At 47.4% G+C, this 12,864-nt stretch overlaps 1 protein-coding gene across 8 annotated transcripts in view; it reads right to left on the bottom strand.

Moving 5' to 3' along the window:
- PCDH7 (protocadherin 7) overlaps nucleotides 1-12,547 on the bottom strand; it is a 428,766-nt gene extending 416,219 nt beyond the window's left edge. For 2 of the 8 annotated variants that reach the window (XM_034958414.3, XM_034958415.3), the window contains exon 1: nucleotides 4,471-12,537. In XM_034958414.3, coding sequence (XP_034814305.1) covers nucleotides 4,471-7,644 — 3,174 coding nt within the window. In that variant the 5' untranslated portion in view covers nucleotides 7,645-12,537. Of the gene's footprint in view, nucleotides 1-4,470 lie in introns of all 8 variants that reach the window. The other 6 variants (XM_034958420.3, XM_034958421.4, XM_034958422.3 and 3 more) reach the window with 6 other exon arrangements.
- Nucleotides 12,548-12,864: the final 317 nt, after the last annotated feature.

Genomic DNA, 12,864 nt, shown 5'->3' with positions numbered 1-12,864 from the left:
AAATGTGATGATGCTAGTGATTTCATGTACAGTCATTAAGCTGTTGATTATAGTATATTTTATTTCAACATTGTGTATGTTTCAGTTCAGATATTTTTCACATATGAATCTATAAACATCATGACTAAATAAAAGACTAATACAGCTATAAATGGTATACACGAATATGTGTGTATATGTCTGTGTGTACAGAGTTTGTGATATAAACCATGTTCACACTTTTTCACATAGGAGATATGTAATTACTCAAAGATAGAAGGATAAGAAAAAATGATTTTGCCATATTTATTATACTAGATGGTTCATTAAAATATTTAAACTGACTTTGTGGTCTTACATCTAAGTCATTAATTGGTTTAGGATAAGTTTTGGATAAGATTCAAATAATCTTGTGGACTTCCATATAAATTTGCAAATTCATTGCGGATCAAATCAATGGATGACCTTTTCCTTATTTCATAGACATCCAGAGATCCAGATAATGTTGCTTTACTAGATGACTAAAGACACAGCCTAACTTCCATCAGCTATTAGTCTTTTGCCTATGGTATCAGGCCAAATGTAACAGAAATTTCACCATATGCAGATTCATTGTGCCTTATGAAAACATCCTTGGTTATAGACAGGAGAAAAACATTGTAAAAATTATGCTTACAGAATGAGCACTGGAAGCTATGGTTGGCATCACTATGTAGATGCATTTCCACTAAAGAATATATATATATGCTCTCTCTCTCTCTCTCTCTCTCTATATATATATATATATATAGTATGTATACACACACACACACACACACACAAATGAATTGACATTTAGTTTTCTTATTGCTTAATAGATGACAGCAAGTCAACCATTTGCTTCCAAAATTGAAGCAATTAAAAAAAAACTTCTCCCAAATTTTTTCACTAGGTATACAATGAATATATTGAACATAATTCGATCACTAAAGAGAACATTATGAAGACAAACTGTGAAACTCTCACTGAAGTTAATGTAAATTTTTTGTATTTCAGGATCAGCTGCAAATAGATTTTAAAATGGATGTTTATTCAAACTAAGCTCCTGCCAAAAATAAATTACCTTACTTTCCATTTACTAAATACAATAAAATTTTTACTTGTAAGTACATTATCTAAATAACAGCATATCAAGGATAAGCTTAATAGAATTCAAGAATAATAAGCAAAATAGTAACTGTACTTTTCATACTATCACTCTTTAGGGGGATTACATTATTTTAAAAGAAAATTGAAAAATGCTTAGCACATAGTAAAATACCGGAGACTTAAAAAAAACAGAAAAATAGAATGCATATGCCTTTATGTTATGAATGAAAAACACAGTTGTACTTCTAGTTCACAAAAGTTTAACAACTACCAAGACCAGGTTTACCAAGGAAGAATGAAACACAAAGGTGGATACTTAATCTCAATAATGATGTAAATTATCCAGATTTTGCTCAGTTAAACACATTATTTAGTTGAGAGCAAAGGCTTTTGTTTGAAATGCAAAGGTATGAACTATGAAAATTTGGGCTACATCATCAGTGAGTTTTTCTAAAGTGTGAATTTCGGAAATAATTCCAGCAACTCTACCACACACATTTCCTAGAGTCTGCCAAAGAGTAACTATAGAAGCTTGATTTGAATGGCTCTCAAGTCTATGTAAACAAAACAAAAAGTAAGCGGTTAAGGGAGAGTATTATTTACAAACTTTCATTTCTACAAAGCTGTTTAACCTATTATAATGAAAACAACAGGACTTAGGTTCAACACTTTAAAATGTCTAATTTTCATGAAGATAAGAACACTCTTAAGAAACATCACTTTAATTTTTTCACAAATAAAGAACTGCAATAAGGCAATTCAGGAAAACTATAAATAAAATGAAGGCTTTATGTAAAATGAAATCTCAATTTTTAAATTAGACCCTGCTGTATGGAATTGAAAGAATACAAAGGTCTAGTTTTACCTTAGATAAATCCATTTATCAAAAGAAGGAAATTCCCGCGAAACCCTGAATTCTTTTTTTCTTTTATAACATCAGGTTTAATCAAAGAAAATATATTTTGGCAGTTCTGTAAAAATTAAAGGTCATATATTTTAAAAATAAAAATAGGAAATTGTCTACTTATGGCACAAACAAAAAGCAGAACAAAAAGGATCCCATTTATGTCAGATGTCAAAACAGAATGTAACTTTGTAAATGGATCCCTTGTCCCCTGACAGCAATATTGAGGAGATGAAACCTATCAATTACTATTACTAATTACATTAAGGAGAATGTGTTTCATCTGCCTTTATTTAATTTTAGGTCAGCTATGTACTTGGGGTTAAAAGTGTATACTTCTTTTGAATATGTAATGACAGAAAAGTTTTCCAAAGTCACTTTTGGCAAACTGTGCGATTCATTCCAATTGCTTTGAGGGTTTTCTCTTTTGGAATGTGGACTTATTTACTCAGTTAAGAGGCTAACACCATATATTAGTTTATTTATAAGCATATCACTTTGCCTTTTAAACAGGATGCCAACAGTCTTGATATTAGCTGTTTTAAATATTCAAGAATATAGAGCTAACCTCATCTGATGAGCCAAATGAAGCTTAAGTAACAGCACAGAACATATGAAGTGTTTGCATAAAATATCCATAAAAGTGTCACTTGATATGTCCATTCAAAAGCATAAGATTACACAATTTAGAATGCAAATGCTATCCAGACACAGGACAGAAGTACCATTAGGATAAGAACCGAGGTGTAAATATTCTGCAGACAGATCTCTTCACACTCCTTTGCATTAGGTGTTACTATTTTCTAGAGAAATGTCTACAAATCTCAATTTATTTTTGGGTGTTTAATCTGTAAAAAGTGCTACCATTTTAGCTAGAATCTTCCTTGTTTACAACACCGATAAAAGCACCAAAACAACACAAAAATCAGCTTCTCACTCCATGTAACACAATAATACAACAGATATAAACACTCCACTATGTCAAATGTTGGTTTAAAATAAATAAATAATTCAAATTCACATACACCAAAGGACATATTTTCAAAAGCCATTTAATGCAAATGTAGTTTGAACTGGTGTTTTCTTGGATTGCATTTGTTATTAGATATAAAAGTATATTCAGACTGTTTCTCCTTATCTGAGTAGCTACAGTAAAGTACTATATACAGAAAATATTTATTTAAAATACTAATTTCAATAATCATGAAAGCAATTAAGAATTCATATCTCTTTCTATAACTATAATCTTCAATGAGGCTATAAAATAACTTTTTCCTTTGCCTCAATTCTTCTCGGATTCCACATTCCACATGCAAAGCATATTTAATAGAAATTAGATTGACAGTCATAACTGTGTTTCTTGAGATGGGTTCTGACAGTAAGAAATACATAATGTTTTATTAGCTGAGGTTGCTGTACCATGAGACACAGTCCTTTCCAAAAGGTCTTGTTTGCTGTGTGGCAAACTTTGGTAGGTATACAAAGTAAACTTTCTGAGGATGCTATATTACACAAGGAAAACTTTCAAAAATAAATTTCAGATTTGCTTAAGTTCTGCCTCAGAATACATGTATTTTTTACTGTTTCTACATTTCACTGAGAAACTATTATGTCAAATATTCCACATAATCTTTACATTCTCAATATATCATAATGCATACCAAAATAGTCTTGCACACAGTACATCAATCATGAATATTTTCATTACTTGGCTTAAATAATAAATGGCTCATGCAATGTATTTTTGTTTGCAAACTTTTAATACCAAACAGGAAGAATGCAAATGGTAATTGCATATCATTATAGAACACTAATTATTATAGGTATCGATTATTATAGATATAAAAGATTGAAAGTGGAGTTTTGCATGACATTTGCATATCAGTAAATATTTTTAAACCAGCAGTTTCATCAAAGTAGTCAGTATTTCAATATCTCAGACTTAGTACTACATCTGCATGAATCAGCATCTATTTATCTGTAAAATCCTGCATTGTAAATAACATAGCTAAAACTTCTATGGTATCCAATTTGCATAGACACCAGTAGTAACTTTAGAAACTTTTTCTCTGGATGTAATTATCCACTTAGTTGCCACAGAAGAAAATAATTTCAGGTGAAAACTAACCATCTAAGTAATACACACATATTTATTCTGGAAACAAAAAAATGTAGTATGAATTAGGGATGTCAAGTGCAAAGAGAACTGCCAAACACTGCCTACTCTGAATATTTCTTTCAGTAGTTTAGTGAACCTTAATTCTAATTTGCAAAATACAGTGGTATACCTCTTGTAGATGGCCTTTGCTAAATTAATGGTGCAAAAATTAACATTAAATTCCTACTGTTAAAATTTTAATAACTTTAAAAACGAGAAGACAAAACTTTACAGAAGATAATCTGTCTCAGAGTTATTAGCCCTCCCTGGGATATTTAAATATATTTGGGATACATCTTACCTGTTTGCTGTACTTGTTATTGGTTTGACAGCTGTACTCAGAGCAGTGATCTGATCCAATTGAAATGTTGTCTCCTGCTCCCACAAATGTGTTGGCTGGTGGTAGATCTTGTACGGCCTGGTGTTTTTTTCCTGCAGTTGGTGACTGGGGATGAAGCTGAACAGTAGGCAATGGGGAACTAGATTTGTAATGCCTTGCCAGGTCAGGACTGCCGGGCCCACCATTAACGGATCTGTATCGCCCCATGCTTGGGCTGTCTGACAGCTTCTCATTGACACTATCATACCTCTGTCCATTTGGCTTAGAAGCCTCCACAGTGACAATGCTGCTGTAGAGAGGCTGCTTAGATTTTTTGTTTTTCTTGTCCTTTTTAGGCTTTTTAGATTTGTCATGCTGTTGGGGTGTAAAAAAGTCTTCGTGATCTTTTTTGCCGGCTTCATAGCCATTTTTATTTTTGGACCTGCAGTACCTTGCCATCACTACAATTAAGATGATTAGAATCACCGTCATAATGCCAGCAACCACGCCAATGACAATACTGAGTCTCTGTTTGCTAATTTCATAGCTTGGGTCACCAGCTATATCCTGGGTGAGTGGGGTGTGCAAACTTCTAGCTATCTGGGAGTCAATCACAGTTGCATTAGAAACACTTTCATTGACAAACACGTGCACCAGAGTCGTGGTGGACTGGGAAGGCTGCCCACTGTCATTCACTTGCACCACCAACCTGTGCAAGCCATAATGCTTTTGGGTGAGTTTTCCCACTAAGGAAACCACACCACTAGTGGGATCAATTTCAAACAGCTTGAAGGGATTTCCTCCCACAATGCTGTAGTTCAGGTCTGCATTGATGCCATCGTCACTGTCTGTTGCCAACACTGTAGCTACTACTGTCCTGACATTACTCGAAGGTGGCAGTAAAGTGTAGGAAATGTTTTTGGGAAGGGTAACTGTGGGAGCATTGTCATTTTCATCCATCACAAAAAGCGAGACTGTAGCTGTGGCAGATCTGGGAGGATCTCCCCCATCCACAGCCTTGACTCTGAAAGTGTATGTGGTCTGATGTTCCCGGTCAAAAGACATTGTGGAGTAAATGGTCCCCGTGTCATTTTCAATAGAAAAAATGTTATTGTTCTCCTCTATGTACAGGCTCATCTCTGCATTCCGCCCCTTGTCAGCATCCATCACGGTGACCATCCCCACAGGGCTGTTGGGCTGCAAGTTTTCTTTCACATAAAAGGTGAAGACGTCCTGCATAAACTTAGGGTCATTGTCATTCTTATCAGCCACCTGCACAATCACCGTAGTGCTGCCCTGCAGCACGGGGATGCCTTTGTCTTTGGCGTTAACTTTAAACTCGTACCTGTCAGTCTGCTCGCGGTCCAGCACGGTATTGACCAGGATGTCCCCAGAATCGGGATCGATGGCAAAGATCCCCATCACAGAGGAGTCCAGCGAGTAGGCGATCTCGGCGTTCTTACCGCTGTCTGCGTCTGTCGCCAGCACCGTGGCCACCCTCTCGCCCGGGATGTTGTTCTCAGGGAAGTAAACCTCCACCACCGACTGGCCGAACATGGGCGGGTTGTCGTTGGTGTCTCCCACCTTGACAATCAGGGAGTTGTTGCTCGAGAGGCTGGGGCTGCCTGAGTCCACCGCCACGATGACCACGTTGAACTCCCGGGTGGCCTCATAGTCCAGAGGGGTCGAGGTGTGCAAGAAGTACTTTTTCTTGTTCTGGTCGCCCTCGGTGTCGCTGGCTGGCTTGAGCTGGAAGGGCACGTCGCCCACCACGGTGCAGGTGACCACCCCGTTCTCGCCTTGGTCTCGGTCGGACACCTGCACCAGAGCGATGGGGGTGTCGACCAGAACGTCCTCGGCCACGTTGGCCACCCCGTCCTTGAGGGGGATGCGCCCAATCTTGCGGATTTCAATGGACGGCACGTTGTCGTTCTCGTCTTTGATGTTAAGGACCACGGTGGCCTTGTCAGTCTTGGGGGGCTGCCCGCGGTCGCGGGCCATGACCGTGAAGCGCAGCTGGTTCACCTCCTCGCGGTCGATCCGGTGCAGGACGCTGAGCCAGCCGGACGTCTCGTCAAGGCGCAGCAGCCGCCTCACCGACTCGGTGGCCGCCCCGAACACGTATTCGATCTGCCCGTTGACCCCCACATCCAAGTCGGCTGCGCGCAGTTGCAGGATGGGGGTCCCCGGGGCGCTGTTCTCAGCCAAGTCGGCCTCGTACACGCTCTTCTCGAAGCGGGGGCTGTTGTCGTTCACGTCGGTGATGAGGACCCGTAGGATGGCCTGCGAGGAGCGAGGCGGGTCGCCGCCGTCGCGCACTCGCAGGGTCAGCTCGTAGGAGTCGCGCTGCTCGCGGTCCAGCGCCCCCTTCACGATCAGCTGCGGCTGCTTCTCGCCGTCCGGGGTGTCCGCCACCTGCAGCTCGAACACGCTGCTGCGGCCGCCGGGGTTGGTGCCGCCGCCGCCCTCTGATGCGTCCAGCCGCCGCTTGGAGCCTCCCGAGCCGCCGCCGCTCGCGCCGTTCCCGCCGCCCCCGGGGTAGGGGGCGCTGTCGGCCGCCCCGGCGCGCCGGCTCTCGCCGCCGCTGCCGCCGCCTCCGGGCTCCTGGAGCAGCTCGTAGCGCTCGATGCCGTTGCGGCCGAAGTCGCGGTCGGTGGCTGTGGGCAGCAGGTAAAGTGTGCCCACCGGCCGATTCTCCTCCACCGTGAGCGTGAGCACGGGCGACGGGAAGGTGGGCGTGTTGTCGTTGATGTCAAGCACGATGACCCGACCCTCAAACAGGTCCACCCAGCTCTGCGAGGGCCCGATCACCGACACCTCGAAGTCCAGGAAGCACTCGTTCTCGTCGAAGATCATCTGACACTGGGGCAGCTTCTCGCGGTCGATGCGCCGCTCGCTCGTGCTCAGCTCGCCCGTGAGGTTGTCGATCTTCAGGTACTCGGAGCCGGACTCCAGGCTGAAAGTCACCTCACCCGATCCGGTCACGATGCCCAGGTCTGAAGCCACGTTGCCGATGCGGACGTCGGCGGGGCCCTCCTCGGCCAGCCGGTACCGGAGGAGCTGCTTGGCGGCCGCCAGGCTGAGCGAGAGCGGCAGGAGGAGGCAGCAGCCCAAGCACCAGCCGCGCGCCCATCCCGCGGTCCGCATCCTCAGCATCTTCTCCTGCTGCTGCTGCTACTGCTCCTTCTAACCACAGCCCCCTCGGCGCCCCCCTCCTCCGGGACCGGCCGCCTGCCCTCCCCCCAGTCCTCTCCCCTCTCCCGGAAAGGAAGGAGCGAGAGGGAGGGGAGGGAGGGGGCAAAAGCGGCGTGGAGAGTTGGCCGGGAATGGGGGTGGGAGGGCAGAGATAGATGCTTCTTTTTTTCCTCCTGCTTCTTCCGAAAGTTATTGTTTCATAATTCATGCAATGGGTGCTAATCGCCCGCTCGCCTGCCGCCGTTCAGTCGCAGTACTCACAGTTCACGGGACACTGCGCGCCGCGGGTTCGGCGGCCCCCCCACCCACAGTCATCCCCGCAGCGGGCGGAGAATACCCGGCTCTAGTCCCCGCTCTGTCGGAAGGGGCCAGAACCGCTCCGGCACACGGGCAGTGGGGCTGGGAAGAGGTGGGGAATGAGCCTGCAGCCTCCCCCGCCTGCCAGCCCGCTGGTCTTTGCTGCTACTCGAGTTGAGTCCAATTCACGTTCCAGGCACTCACTCCAAACCCAGGCTCTGCTCCGGCTCCGGCCACCCAGACAAACGTGAGTCGCTTCCTGCACCAGGCGCTGGGGCCAGCAACAAGCCAGTCTCAACTCCGACTCTGCTCATGCAGCGGGGGAGCCAGTCAACAGATCGAGAATGAAAAATCCCCCGGCACGTCGCTTCGGGCACGGTGCAGCGGAGACTACTCGCGTCACAGAGCGGTCAGTGTCAGGGTCCCCCCGGCGCGCCAAAGAGAAGCCCGAGCCATCTTCAGAGACGCCCAGAGTCAGTCCCTTCTCACCCCGGAGAGCGCGGGTTTCTCTTTTTTCTTAACAACTCTGCGCAAGGTCATTAGTCACGAAGCAGCCGCCTGAAACCGCAGCAGCCTTTCGCCCACGGGGGCGAAGGCTGAGCAGTGCGCACCGTGCGGTGCCCAAGTTTGGGTTCGCAGCCGCAGAGTCCGTGCCTTTTCTCACCTGCATTCGGCCCGCATGTCGGAGCAGTGGGATCTGCAGCGCTGTGCGCGATTCAGGGAGGAGATTGCAGCCTCTCTCTCCCCGCTCTCTCTCGATCCCTCCCCTCCCTCCCTCCCTTTCTCTCTCCTCCCTCCTCTCTCTCCTCCCTCCTCTCCTTTCCCCTTTCCCCCTCTCCCACTCGCTGTCTTGCACGCTCTCTCTCCTTCCTCTTAGTCCCAATGCAGGGAACTCAAGCTGAACTTGATCCCTTTGCAGTTCAAAGGTGAGCAAACCAGGCTCGGAGCACAGGCGACGTTAGCCGGCGAAAGCGCACGGCCGGGCGTCCCCAACGGCAATTAACAAAGATGCCCAATTCTGTCTGGATTTCCGAAGAAAAGCCAAAGGCTTTCGGGCGGGGGTGGAGGGGGAGGTGGAGTCAGAGACAGCTGCCAAGTAGCTTAAAAAAAAAAATCCAGTTTGCCAAGGGGAGAAAAAGTGTCAGTCGGTTGTGGCCTCGGAAGTGCCCTGGCACGGCTGGTGAATTCCGCAGTTGTCTCGTCCCTTTTCGCGTCTGGGAGAGTCTGGTGCGGGCGCTCCCGCCGCCCCTCGGGCTGCAGCGGCTCGGAGACACTGAACCGCTAGTGGGAATCTCCCGTTCGCTACCCGCGAGCAGGAAACCCGCAAGTTGCCCAAAGTGGTGGTTGCTGCTGGGTGCTCGCTTGCTCACGGATCAGGCTTGTCCCTGACGCTGCTGCTGCAGCGGCGGCGGCAGTAGCAGCCGAGCCGCCGAAACTACACACTAGGAGAGAGCGAGGGAGGAGGGCCCGGGGTAAGGAGGCGGGAGGGAGCGTCAGCCAGCCGCCGCGCTCGGGAAAGCCCAGCCTCAGCTCCAGGGGCCGCTCAAAGTGTGCCCAATCCCAGCCAGTCCTCTTTAAGCCAAAGCCCAGTCCCCCTCCCCAGCAAGTACCGCCGTCTTCTCTGGGGGACTTGTTTTCCCTCCCTCGGGCTGGTAAATTTCCTCCTTCCTTGACTAATGCCCAGTTCACGCGTGAGAGCTTTCGGAGCTGGTGTCAGGATAGGTTTCTCCTTCTCCCTCCCTCTCAGACGACGTCCTCCTCCCCCCGGAAAGTGTCTCCGGTTCGCGATTTAGCATCTTGGTTAGGACATGGTTATCGGGGTCCTGGGGAACCTACGAGCGCCCAGAAAGCCACTCTGTTCTGAAAAACCATGACGGGCTGCAGTAGTGAAGAGAGAACATCAAACTCCAGAGAGCGGGAGAAAGATCCTTTTTTGGGAGCTCAGACTTTGGATGGTTGCGGGGGGCAGGGGCGGCGTTGGGTGGAGGGGGAAGGATGTCTGTCTTTGTTTAAATGCTTGACATTCCTGTCGTCGTGCTTGCTTGCGGGGGTAGACCGTGTGTGCGCGCCTGGGGAATAAACACATGTTGGAAACCTCGGTATTATTTTCTGAGCAGAAACCTGCAGCCTTTAGTAACTGGCAAAGTGTAGCGTCACCTATCTGGATAAAAGGGAAATAAACTTTAATGGCAACTTTGTGTACCAAAGTGTCCCCAGCTTTCCCATCTCTCCTTTTGACTTTGTGTCCCTTGACTGTCCCTATTTCCCGAAGCAAGGCTTCTCCAATTTTCATTCACGACCACCGCAGCCGGCCTCATCAGATCTCAGGTCTGGTTGTGTTTTTGAACTGAGCCATTTACTCATTTATTTCAGTGGCTGTAAACGAAGAGGCCCGGCTAGGATTAAGAGGACTGAGGCGGACTGTAGGTATTTGGGGAGAATTTTTACCATCTCGAAAGAGAGAAAGGGCCGCTGCTGGGATTTGCTTAGTCTTCAGCTCGCCTGACGTATCCATATACATTTAAGGGCCTCCCCTTAAAGAAAAATTTAAAGCCGAAAAAATAAAATCTGTCCAGTGTGGGTATTCTTTACGAGACCTGGGTGACGAGGCAGAATGATTTAAACAAGACAAACACCAATAAAGTCAACGAGCAGATGTAGCGCGCGGTTGTTTGGGCGGGCGCAGGAACAGGAATGAGGAGGGAGAGGCGGCAGAGATTTCCAAGCTCTCCCTACAGGGGATCGTAGATGCCCGTTGGATGGAAGTGTGTCTAAGTGTGTGTCAGGGAGCTGGCGAGTATTTTCCAGTCTGTGAAAGTAGCATCACCCCAGGGGTGGTGGCTCCTCCTCCGAGGCCAGGGCAGGGAACCCGGCCTTCCCGCTAACCCTCCCGCTGCTGGCACCCGAACCTCTCAGCTCTGTATCTGCAGCATCAGCGAGAAAAACCCCGCGCGCAGGCTCAGTGCGCACCGCCGCAGTTTCGAGCCGGGGGCGGGGGTGGGCTCCGCAGCGCCTTCGCGGCCGGCTAAGTGGCAGTAAAGCCAAATCCCTCTTACATTTGGCAAGAACCCGGGTTTATCGGAACGCCTGCCTCCCTCCAAACCTCCGACCCTGGTTCCCCTTTTCCCCAGGTTGGAGGCAAATGGGAGAAGCCGTCTCCACTCCGCGGCCTTGCGCCGTGCATTCCGATGCGCGGCAATATGGTGCAGTGCACTCACTCCCCTCATCGCCTTACTAAGATTTTGCAAACTTCAGGCAGCCGCGTGGGCAGAAACGTTGTGCACTCCCTCGTCCCTCTCCAGACCATAAACTTGAATAAGCCTCTCCGCATCTTCAAAGCATTTGCCCGCGGCTCTGGCGCGCACTCTCCAGGCGCACACTTGAGGGGGGCGCGAAGGAGTGGGCGGCTTTTCCTCAGCGCGCTGCACATTTCTTCCCGGATGACTAGGGAGTTGCAGCGCGTCCTTCACAGTGGAGTGGTTTCCTCTTTGCGAGCGGGAGGAAGTCTCCAGCCCGCCCTCCTCACTCTCATTCCTACCAACTTCGCGGCGGAGCCAAGCCAGCGTGGGAAATGGGTCCGACGTGTGCTGCATGGAGAACAGCGAGGACAGACTGCGGGGGCCAAGAAGCCTGCTGGCTTTGCTCCCACCCCCATCAGTCCCAGGCTCCGACCTTTCTGCCAGAGCAGCAAAGAAGTGGCGGCGGCTTTGCCCTGCAGCGCCGTTCTGGGCAAGCAAAGGAAATGGGCGGGGTAGGGGTACGGGGGAGGTGAGAGGAGCCCTCGGGGCGCCCTTGCGGCGGCTGGAGCTCCCAGTCCTCTTCCGCCCCCTCTCTAGGGGCTGACACTCTCTCCTCTCGCCGGCGCAGAGGATGAATGAAGAGAGAAGCAGTTTCTCCCACCCCCGCCCCATTTCCGCAGTCTTACAGCCAGTGTCACAAGTGCTCAGCAATTTCATTAAATGGAACCGGGAGACTTAATCCCCCCCGGTACCAGACCTCACCGAGGGAATGTGATATCCGGCTTCGCTCCCACCCACCAACCCCGCCCGGCTTCTCAGACCTGAGGCTGCATTTATCTACTCAACCTGAGAGGAAAGGGTTCAGAAGGAAATGGGATCGAAAGTGTAACCGCCTGCAATAAATTAAAGAGCCTGCTGCTGCTGCTGCTGCTTTGGCGCCCAGAACTGGAGAGAGAAAATGAGATCAGTGTCCTAAAGCTTGCATCGATCAGAGTGATTAGACGTCATCGCATGTAGGAAGCAAAATGTTTGAGGGAATGTTGAAATGGAGATTTCTGTTTTTTCTTTAGTGGCTTTTTAAAAAAGAACAATAAAAGGAAATACCCCTTTGAAACCAAGATGTAAAAAATGAAATTGATTAAAATATAAATATCATCCCGTTCTAATATGCATTTAATAAAACCTTGACAAACGATTCATTTTCTGTACCAGAAATCTTACCCTAAACTTAAAATATTCAGTAGATTTTTTTTTTTTTAATTTACCTACTAACCTCGCTTGCTTAAACCTGTTTTGCCCTTAAGACATTTCAGTGGCTGAACTGAAAAATAGCATTCAGGGTCCCTGATGTAGTTCAAGCCTCAAGAAAAGACAGTAAGAGAAGTAACTACAACAAAAGTTTATGGTTAAGAATACAAAGTAGATGCTGGAGATGTGATCTCAGGGGGCCTTTCATTTATAATAGACGCTGTATTCACAATAACATGAGAAAAAGGTTAAATACAGTAAACACGATAGCCAGTTCTGGAAAGATAAAAACAGTTTGACAGAAAAGGAGAAAGTAACTCAAGAACTCCACCAAGGGACAAACAGAGGAAATGACACTCGGATATCTCTAAATCCATTGACCTTTCATCTTTTTAAA

Source organism: Pan paniscus, chromosome 3 (genome assembly GCF_029289425.2).
Source record: "Pan paniscus chromosome 3, NHGRI_mPanPan1-v2.0_pri, whole genome shotgun sequence".
NCBI lineage: Eukaryota > Metazoa > Chordata > Mammalia > Primates > Hominidae > Pan > Pan paniscus.
The sequence above is the reverse complement of the archived record's forward strand: the minus strand, read 5'-3'. Positions and strand labels throughout refer to the sequence as shown.